Source organism: Cavia porcellus, unplaced genomic scaffold, assembly GCF_034190915.1.
Source record: "Cavia porcellus strain 051 isolate PalLab524CR breed Dunkin Hartley unplaced genomic scaffold, mCavPor4.1 scaffold_32, whole genome shotgun sequence".
Lineage (NCBI taxonomy): Eukaryota > Metazoa > Chordata > Mammalia > Rodentia > Caviidae > Cavia > Cavia porcellus.
In genome coordinates, this window is record NW_026947515.1 from 20,367,305 (window position 1) to 20,377,879 (window position 10,575).

Below are 10,575 nucleotides of genomic sequence, written 5' to 3' on the forward strand. Positions count from 1 at the left end.
ATAAGAAGGCAGGTCACCCCAGTTAAGCACCACTGCCTCACTTGTGTAGGCTGGGAGCTAGCATTTCTTTAACATGGCTGCTAGGAGTTAAAGGTACCCTCCACCTTTTATATCATAATTGACAGCAAGTTAAAAATTTTAAGGCACATGTGTTTGTCAGAATCTCCCCTCCTGAGACACTTGGCACTAGCAGCCCAGATATGAGCTTGAACACCCCTGAAGTTTGTTAGGGAGCCCTGGCTGCTGCTCCCCAGACCTCAGGGAATTTCTTCCCTTTCACTGCTGAAGCACAGCCAGCCTCTGAAAACTGGGAGAAACGATGAGACGAAGCTGTTGTGTCAGGACTGCTGTGATTTGTTTCCTCTAAAGAGACACAAAGAAGACGAAAGCCCTGCAGTCCCCTTTGTCCTCAGAACCCTGGCTTTGCAGGGTCTTGGTTGGTAGTGCAGTCTGCCTGCCTTCTGCCAACCAGCTGCATCGAGGCTGACGGAGCACATACCCTCAGCTGCCTTCCCCACTTCCAAAATGTGCCCGGGAGCCTGTGCAGTGCACACGGCTGAGCAGATGGCACCCCAGATGGCTCCTGGGTTGGCACTGCCTGCCCTCCTAAGTATCTTCACCCTAGTCCAGCAGGCTGCCTCTTGGCTCTCCTGGCATCAGGGGCTACTCTTGGCTCCTTACATTACCTCCCAAATTGAGCTGGACAGAGGGCAAAGAGCTGTCATGGCCAGTGAGTCAAAATCATAATGCAGGTCAGTGCATTACTGAAATTAAAAAGTAATCTCTTTGCAGCCCTCAACCAAGAGACCCTGTGACATGAGGACAAGGACACATAGTCAAAAAGTTATCCATCTCAAGAACTCGTACTGCCACCTCCCTTGCAGCTGGCCTCTGCTGGCCAGCCCTGCTTCTTATAATTTGCAACTCACTGCTTTCCTCACCTGCTATTTCATAATGTGACTTTCCTTGTGTGCCTGTGTGTGCCATGCCAATTGTATTTTTTTTTGCTCTGTGTGCATTTTGGTTTTGTTTGGGGGTTGCTTTTGATGATTTACTTTGTTCCGGTGTTCTGTCTCCTTCGCCTGGCTGTGGGGGCTGTGTGGCCCCGATGCTTGCTGCCTCCATAGATCCCCGTTGCACAGCCCTCTGTCATGGACGACATTGAGGTGTGGCTCAGGACGGACCTGGTGAGACTTGACTTTTATATTTTATGTGTGGGGTGTGGTGAGGCAGAGGCTCTTCTAAGCACAGGCCTCAGGACATTGCAGGGGCCGAGTCTCTGTGGTGGGTGGAGGAGCGGGGGCAGATGTGGCTGCTGTGGCCGTTGGCTCTTCACAGCTCACATCTTCCCCAGCACTGAGCCAGGCCTGGAGTGCCACCGCAGACCCTGGCCCAGGGAGCGCAGGCCCGGCACCTGCGCAGCGCTGCATGCCGTGTGGGCAGTCCCTGCCTGAGTCTCAGTGCCTGTGGGAACCCAGCTTCAGCTGCTCCCAACACACTTAGCTCCTCCCAGCTTCCTTTCAAGGGCATGTGTGTGTTTGGGGTTTGGGGACACAGCGGGGTGGTGTTATTGTTGTTTGTTTGCTTGCTTGTTTGTTTTTTTGAAGAGGGTTTTTTTTTTACATTTTTTGGGTTTTGCTTTTTTAATTTTTAAGTTACTATTTTTTCAATATAGGAAGGCACTCATAGACTTGCAGGTGCAAGGCAGGCACTGTACCACAGACCTACATCCCCAGCTCTCATTCCTGTCTTTTTATTTTATTTTTATTATGAAACATACATAGATGATTTGGGTATTTCGTTTTGTTTTAAATTTATTATCATCGGGGGCTGGGGATTTAGCTCAGTGGCATAAGTGCCTGCCTTGCAAGCAGGCAGTCGTGAGTTCGATCCCCAGTATCGATAAAAAGGAAAAAGAAAAAAAAAAATGTATTATCATCTCCTTCCCCAGGAACTTTTAGTATTTTGAATTTAAAAGAACCTCTGCCCGAAGACTCTTGTCCCCGCTCTGTAAGACACATGTTGTAGTCTAAAATGGTAATGGGTCCCTCCCTTTGTTCCTCACAGAGCTTTTTCAGCTGCCTGATGCTTGGCCAGTGGCTGGTGAAGTACACTCTGGAGGGGAGATGACCTTCCCTGGAAAATGGGCTTGTTAGGCTCTCCCCAAGATCTGAAAATACCTCATCTCTTCCTCCTGGCTGTTTAGTGTCAGGGTAATCCTGTCCCCAGGGAAGAGTACCCTCTAAGCTGTTTTGATGGCAGTTGGAGGGCTGGTGCTGAACCACATGAGGATGACAAGCCTTCAGGCAGGGTGTCTCACTGCCTCCTTCCCAGAAGCCCAGGCTTTCCTAAGCCACTCAGTGGAGGCACTCAGCCAGGTGTCAAGAGGGAAAGAAAATGCCCCATGCTGTCTTACCCAAGAGGATGTCTTAAAGAGAAAGAAAGCCAGGAAAGCCAAGGCCCTCTCCTTATGAGTGAGGCCCAAAGCCCAGAAAGGGGAAGGAACCTGTCCAACAAAGCGATACTGCAGGTAGGGAGGGCTAGGACAGGCCCCAGGCCTTTAGCCAGCGTGGGGCTTTTCACTCCCTATCATCCCCTTCCTAATGCAACCCTCGTATGTGCTGCTCTTTCCCAGCAGCCCCTTTAAGCAAAATCAAGTGGGATTGGTTTCCCTAGATCCTCCATGGCTCCTGGGGCCAGCAAGGAGGACAGAGTCTGGACAAAGAAGAGGGCGGGTGCACTTGCGGAGCCTCCCTGCCCAGGCACCTTCTAGGTGCCAGACCTGGGCCGTGCTGGCCCATAGAGCTCCCAGAAGTTGGTACGGACAGTGTCTTCCCGTTACCCCATGCTGTGGTGAGCATATGTGGCACAGAGGACCAGGCTCGGGGACACTGGTATACCTCAGGCTCAGCCTCCTTGTAGCCCTCCAGCTTCTCCTCAGAGGCTTGAGTGTAGATGGGCAGGGAATTGGTCTGCATCATTTTTGGATTTTTCTTTTGACCTTTCTAGGGGATCAAAACCTAGAATCTATTTTTTTTTTTTTTTTTTGGTTTTGCTTCTAAAAAAAAATTCTCCTATAAAAAGAGCATTATCTTGTTGTTACAGAAATTTGGACACAGCTGGGCATGGTGGCACATGCCTGTAATTCCAGCCCTTGGGAGGCTGAGCCAGGAGGATCACCTAAATGTGTGGCCAACCTGTACTACATGCTGAGATCAAGGCCAGCCTGAATTACATAGTGAGATAAGACAAAAAAAAAAAAAAATTTGAAAACAGGGAAAAGCAGGAAGTTGATCTGGACTGTCATTGGCAGTGCCACCCTGGGATGACCACAGGGAGGCAGAGGTGACTGAATGAGTGAGACCCTATGATCCTTAACACTGCCCTTTCTGCTCCTCCCACAGAAGGGCGATGACCTGGAAGAGGGCGTCACAAGTGAAGGTACAGACTCGGAGCCCCCTTTGTGGTTCCCATCCCAGGCTCTGGGGCCCACAGGGTGTGGCCCTTGTTACCCCGGGGCCTTTGCTATTGGAGGCCCGTCAGGCGCCAGAACGTGAACCGTGGCTTCATGGGGGCTCAGTCCAGCCTTGTGCTAGTGTGGGCAGTGTCACATCTCCCATTTTGTTTAAAGTGAAATGGAGGTCAGGAGGAACATGTGACTTAGAGGGACCCACCCTCTGGGTGCTCAGTTTAGTTTGGACATGGCACTCAATCCACAGGGATCTACAGGGACCTTGGGGGGCTGAGCTGGAGGAAGTGCGGCCAGCCTGGGCCTCAGCTGATGGGCCAGGTGGGAACAGTGGGCCGGGTTCCCCAACGGGGCCCTGTCCACTTTGCTGTACTCCCTGCCCCTCCCTTCTGTCTCCCTATCTCTCCTGGTACTTTCTCTGCCCCTCAAAACTTGCCAGACCCTATAGTCAGAAGGCCCAGGCAGAGAACTGTCCGGGGACCTGGCAGTGTCTTCTTGTGGGAGTGGTGGGATATCTCCTGCCACATCTCTGTAGGGGTACCAGGCTCTCTCTGGCCTGCCCTCACGCTTATCTGGAAGTGGACAGAACTTTGGGCCTCAGAGCAGGTGTGCTTTATGCTCGTTTGCAGAGCATCTCCCCGCAGTGCCCTTCTGGACCTTCTTCCCTGTCACTGGGAAGCCACCACATGTACCCCTCTGCAGTACACCTCCATGAAACTGGGGTTCCCACTTGCCCTGTGAATGGCAGGGGAGGAAACTGAGGTGGGCGGCCCTTCCTGAGACAGGTCCCTAGAAGCACTATGCTTTAGCAGGATGCTCATCCTACCACCCCCAGCTTCCCAAACCCCATCAGCCTCACAGTGGGATGCAGGCCAGAGCCGGGAGGTCCATGGGCTTGTACTAAAATAACCCCTGTGGAACAACTGGACTGTATCCTCATCAACCCTGGGCCCTGCCTTGGTTTGTGTTGCAGAGTTTGATAAGTTCCTGGAAGAAAGAGCCAAGGCTGCTGAAATGGTTCCTGACCTCCCGTCTCCCCCTGTGGAGGTTCCCGCCCCGGCTTCCAACCCTCCTGGCCGGAAGAAGCCCGAGCGGTCAGAGGACGCCCTCTTTGCCCTGTGAGCTGCTTTGTGGTCTTCTCCATAGATAGCAGGTCACTGCTTGCTCCCCATGGACACTGGGCACTGGCCACTCTCCCTGCCCCTCACCCTTGGCCTGTGCACCTGTATCTCCATGGAAACACCTGTGTCTGTTCCCCTAGTCAGGACCAGCTTTTGCCACCTTCCTTCTCCGGGTGGTGAGACAGCCACATTGCAGCCAGAGGCCCTGTCCTTCCCTTCCCCCAGGCTCCTGACTCGGTCCTCCAGGAAGGGCAGTCGCCCAGCCCCTCAACACTGCTCCTGAGCAGACCACCTGAACTGTCTTGTCCATCACTCCACCCACAGAAAAGAAGGTCAGGCCTTGGCTTGCTACCTGTGCCCACAATATGTGCCACCTCAGCCTGGCTCAGTGGATCCCCTTAGGCCTGCTGCCCTCTGTATCTCTCTGCCAGGAATGGTTTTGTGTCTCTGCCTCTGGAGGAGCAGGGATCAGTCTGTTCCTCGGACCTTGTCACCTCATGGTACCTGTTGTGTTGGCACTTTAGAGGGCTCTGTGGGGTGCCCATATAGGGTTCTCTTGTGTTCTGGATCCTCTATCCATTAGTCAGCTGCTCACTGCGACCTCCCACCCTAGGTGGCTCAGCAGCCAGGCCCAACTGAGGGGCCACAGAGGACCCGCAGCTCCTGGCGTGGGGAGAGTGCAGTGAAGCTCCATAAACTCAGCTGCAGCCTGCGCACTATGGCCAGCTACCCATGACCCTGCTGGGACGGGGGGCTGTGCAGAGGGCTGCTCTGCTGGTTTGAGAAAGAGATGTGAGCTGGCCCTGCCTTCAGTGACCTCCACTCACCACTTCCAGGCCCAGCAACAGACAGCCCTGCACCACACCAGGAGGCTCCAAAGGACTAAGTGGCCAGAGTGACACACCGAGGCCCCTGCACCTCTCCCTGGCCAGAGCCTCAGACCTTCCATGGGCAGCGTGACCTAACAGCTCACATGACCCCAGCCACCAGTTTGCAGACTCTGAAGGCCCAAGCCCAAGGCTAGCAGATGTGGGTTGGTGACACCTGCTTTTGTCCTGTGTCTTCATTGGTGTGTCTCCTAGCCCTGGGCAAGGGACTCACTGCACTACCCCAGCCCTGGTCTAGCTAACCCTTCTTGCCCCAAGCTGCCATCACTCAGGTCAGGAACGAGCTCCTGCACCACGCTGTTGAGCCTCTACCTTTCCAGTACACGTTGCCCAGGTCACCACAGTTTTCCCACCCATGGTGTGGAACAGCCTAGCACTGTGACTGTCATCATCAGAGCACCAGTGCTGCAGGGAAATGACTAGTGACGACCTGGGAAGTACTTAGGACCAGGACTACAGTGCGATCTGTGGTGAGCTACCCCAGGACTCCACGCCCCACCTAGTACTCTCCAGAAAGGACTGTGGTCTGGTTGGGGCCATCTGCAAGACAGCAGGTTTGACACACTCTTTCCACAGAACACCGGGGAAGCACCACTCAGTTTGCTGCCTGCTTCCTGCCCTGCCCTGCCTTCTCCACTCCCTATCCCTTGGGCAGCTTGTGCCCTTCTTACCAAGTAGGGAGGGCAGGAACCCTGAGGCAGCTAGCTGCAGAGAAGTGACGAGGATGGCCCAGGTGTGCCCCGGGATCCCAGCCCTCTGCTGTCCGCCGGCGTTGGGCCCATAGGTGATGGCAGCCAGGTCTAGCATCCACTGAGGAAAAAGGCAACCTCCCTGCCTTGTGGATGGCACAGAGCAAGAGGGGCACCTGCAGTGAGCAAGGCCGAGATAGGTACGCTCCCGAGAGTCTCCAGCAAAGCTGTTCTTAAAACCCACGGCGAGTGCCCCAGCCCCAGCGTTTGGTAGGCCCAACTTGGAATGACTTGGCTGCACTGTGGGCAGCAGGTAGTGGAGGACTCCTATGGGCCGAGGTGACACAGGTGTGAGGCGTGAGCCAGAAACTAGTGTGGAGATGTTATCCTGGGCTTCAGTTCCTGCCTGCCTGCCTGCCTGCGATCTGGGCCACAATCCTCAGGCCACTTGCCTAGGGAAGGAGCAGAGCTCCGGTGGGGAAGCTGGATGTCACAAACCACCAGCCTCCATAAGTGTTAGAAATCACAGATACAGTATATACTTAATAACACTAAATTATTGCTGGGACTCTTCATAAGCACTAATTATACCAGATTATAAGTTAAAATATTTATTTTATCAAAATATTTTCTTGGGAATGTTTAACTTTTTCTGTTTGTATGTGCTGAGAAGTGAAGGCTCACCAATTCTTCTCGCCCACTTTCTTGGCTAGCCAGCAACAGCTAACTACACCATGTACATTCCGCTGTGACACCCAGCAACGGCCTGACGCTGGGCTGGGAGTGACCAGCCTCCTTCTAGGTGTGCATGGGTCAAGGGGTTTTGGAGCCAAAAGGGCGTGCAGCTGGCTTGGGCTAGAGGGAAAGGTGACTGTCCATCTGTCCTCCTGTGTTTGTGTTAGCCTCTCATTGTGAATGACTGTGCCTTGGCTCCCTGCCCTTCTCCCCACCCAGTGGTCTCAGGCCTGTGCTGTCACGCTGAGGAATGGTGTCTAGGAAGGGCCAATGGCAGCAAGGCTCCAGCTCCTCCTCCTCTCTTTCCCATCCTATCCCTTCCCAGCCTAGCCTCCTGGACGGTGTAGGCTACACTGTGGACCAGGCCAGCCCTCACTTGGGAAGAGCATATGGACTACTACTAGCCTGGCCACTACCCGGTTGGCCTGTGTCCCTCTCTGTGATCTTCTGTTGGGACATCTTGGCTTTTCTGTCACGTTCAACCACACGGTACAGCGTGTCTCCCCCACCCACAGAGGAATCTGTTTCCACCCCAGAGATGCTTCGTGTCAGGCCCACAGGATCTACATTTCCCAGTGCTCATCTCCAGCCCTTCCTGGCCATGGAGGCCCAGACCAGGCTTCCCCTGTAGCCACTAGCCGTGGGGGCAGCTGTCAACCACGAATTATGACTGCTGCTGTCATAGTGTCCCAAGCCAACCTCCAGGCACTCCTGGAGAGTAAGCTATGGATATTTTATTTTCTAAAGGTTGCACTTAATTTGTGAGGGTTCTCAGGATCATTGGGAGCTACTGAAGAGGAATGTGTTGAGTTCGTTATTCCCTTGTCCCACAAGTCCAGTGTTATTGTCACTGTCATGTGTTTTTTGTGGGCAGAGCTGGTTCTGGAGGGTGGGTCAGTGTTTATTTGGCTCAGAGTGACCCTGGAGCGTCTCCTCACCCCACTGGCTCTCCCAAATGCTGGCTCTCTAGTTTGGGTTCTTGCATGTAACGTATTCCATAATAAATGAATAATTGAACAAACCACTCTTGTGTGATCTCTTTTGAGTTGGCTGTGACTTTCTTTAAGCAGGGCTGCCATGAAGACCCTGCAGGAGGGAGTATCTGGGGGACCCACTTTCTACCCTCCCCCTGCTGCCGCACTGCCAAGCAAAGAAGACCCCTGGGCTCAGCCCAGCTGGGCATCAGTGGAAGCAGCCCATTGGTTTGCCCACCTGCCTGAGAAGCTATGACCGGGGGCTGTCTGTCCTCTTGGGTCATCCAGAGTAAGCAGGCCTGAGCATCCCTCCAGCCTCTCCTAAGCCAGGCTGTACCACTTGGTATCAGAATTTTCCAGTCTGTGCCAGATACTGGATTTGAGAGCCACTGCTGCAAGCCAGGTAGATGTCACCCACACCTTCTTGGTAACATTTATTGAGATACAATTCATATCACATATTTACCCAGTTTGTATACAGTTGCCTGGAGGTGTGGCTCACTGCTTGCCTGGGATGTGTGAGGCCCTGGATTCATTCCCCAGCACTACAGAAAATGAAATGTACAGGTGAGTAGTTTTGGATATAGCCTCAGGGTTGTGCAACCACCTCCACTATGAATTCCTGAACATTTTCATCTCATAAAAGGGAACCCAGTCTCTGCCCGGGCTACAGCCTACTCTCCATATAAAAAAGGGCTCCTCAGGCTAGGGATGTAGCTCAGCAGCACAAGTGCCTTCTGGGTTCAACTCCCAGTTCAAAAAGGTGAAGGGCTCTGCTGGTACTGAACTGTTAAGACAGCTGCCTTGCGCGTGGCTCTATGCTGGGAGGCAGCCTTTCAGCTGCTCTGGATACAAAGGAATCCTGAGGGATGGATGGTAAAAGGCTGGGGTGCTTGTGCCTTAGGTGGCCAGAGCTGGGAGACCTTTAATGCCTTCATCCTTAGGGATCTGAGATGGATCTCGTTTTAGTTACTTTTCTTATGGCTGAGACAATACCCGACATCCGAAGCTAAAGGAGGAGAGGCTTAATTAGCTCATAGTCTAGCAGTTTCAGTTCAGCTGGCTCCTCCAAGGCAGGGTGAACAGCAGGCGCATCACAGAGGAGAAACAGTTCATGTCAGGCAGGAAGTGACAAGTGACAGATTCTTTCTGTCCCTTATACCCTCTCTAGGCTACACACTCTTACAGTGGCAGTTTTCACCTCTGAAAAGCCCCACCTATGAGCACATGAGGCTTTGGGAGAACACCTAGATAAACACCAAAACAGATGTTGGGAGTAGGGTGGACCTATCAAATTCAGTGGAACTGGAATGGACACGGAGACCTCTGCCCAGTCTCTCACTGCTGGTGAAGTCTGAAAAGTGAACCTGTTGGCTGTATACAGTGATTAGTGGAACTAGCACTCAAATCCAGACTCACCTCCCAGACCTGCCTTAAAGGAGAGGCAGAAAGGTCACCACCTCCATGGTTGGCAGGTAAAGATGTCTCAGGACAGGGTGGGCCCGTAAGGGACCATGCTAGGGCCCCTACAAGTAACAGCATTCTGCTTCCTGGGGTCAGTTGCCACCTGGGCTCCAGGAAGTTTTGTGGAGGTCTTGCCTGTCTCTGGTTGGCTGGGGTCACCTAGTGAGTGTCCATAATGGGGGTTGTGGGGAGCAGGCCTCTGAAATAAGAGGCCATAATTCAGGCCCTTCTGAAAAGAGACCACAGAACCTGAGTCCAGTCTGTGCCACTAGCCCTGTGCCTAGCACAGTGGTGCTGAAAGAGACTGGAGCCATGACCCTGCCCTGTGGAGAACAGGTCATCCTGGGGTCCACCCTGGACTCCCCAGGATAGCAATCCACGTATGCTTTCAGCTGATGTTCCTCCTGGCTGCTCTGTGCCAGGTCAGTGCCACAGGGAGGGGAAGGCCTGCTCAGGCCCTGCCCTTGGAAAGCTCAGAGCCTGGTTGGGTTCCTAGAATCAAGGACACTCTGCAGCTACGAAGTGTTGGAGCCTTCTTAGATGGCCTGCAGGGAGTAGCCAAGGCCCAGAGCAGCAGCTGCAGTGCCCCAGAGCTGCAGGTATGGGCAGGGGATGCAACTCTGGTTCAGCTGACCAGCCCCCTAGGAGGGATCTCATTTCCCTGACAGGCACTTAGCAAAATCATTCCCCCAACACATCAATAACTATTCCTAAAGTAGGGGTTCTGTGGAATATGAAGTTCAGGAAATGTAGTAAAGTTAAGTAGCATCAAAGGAATTTATTGGTTTATATAAGTGAAATCAGAGGCCAGGGATTTGGCTCAGTGGTGTAAGCACCTGCTAGGCAAGCACAAGGTTTTGAGTTTGATCCCTGGTATAAAAAAAAGTAAAGTGGGCTGAGTGTGACTCAGGGAGTTGGGGGACTGAGGGAGGTGCTCAGAGCCCTGATTAATGTGCAACCACTTGTTAAGTCTAGGTTAGTCTCAGTCCCATTTAAAAACAAACAAAACAGCAATCCAACTTTCACAATTTCTTTTGACAGTTCAAAATCATGACCTATTCATAACTAGATTTGGCTGGGGGAGTCAGATGCTGTCTGGAGTGCTTTCTGTGACCGCTGCCAAGTGGACCTGCCTGCTCTATGACTTTCCTTCCATCTGCTCTCGGCCTTAACCCAAACAGTCACTTACCCAGGGGAAAGCTGTCCCTTCCCCTATTCTCTCAGTCTGAGTCTCAG

The 10,575-nt window shown here is 52.9% G+C and overlaps 1 protein-coding gene across 9 annotated transcripts in view; it reads left to right on the forward strand.

Moving 5' to 3' along the window:
- The window catches only part of Tom1l2 (target of myb1 like 2 membrane trafficking protein), a 113,778-nt gene extending 105,856 nt beyond the window's left edge, over positions 1-7,922 (forward strand). For 5 of the 9 annotated variants that reach the window (XM_063242266.1, XM_063242267.1, XM_063242268.1 and 2 more), the window contains 4 exons: positions 1,128-1,187; positions 3,405-3,441; positions 4,443-4,587; positions 5,204-7,922. In XM_063242266.1, coding sequence (XP_063098336.1) covers positions 1,128-1,187; positions 3,405-3,441; positions 4,443-4,587; positions 5,204-5,276 — 315 coding nt within the window. In that variant the 3' untranslated portion in view covers positions 5,277-7,922. Of the gene's footprint in view, positions 1-792; positions 1,096-1,127; positions 1,188-3,404; positions 3,442-4,442 lie in introns of those variants that run through there. The other 4 variants (XM_003465959.4, XM_063242270.1, XM_005001961.3 and 1 more) reach the window with 4 other exon arrangements.
- Positions 7,923-10,575: the final 2,653 nt, after the last annotated feature.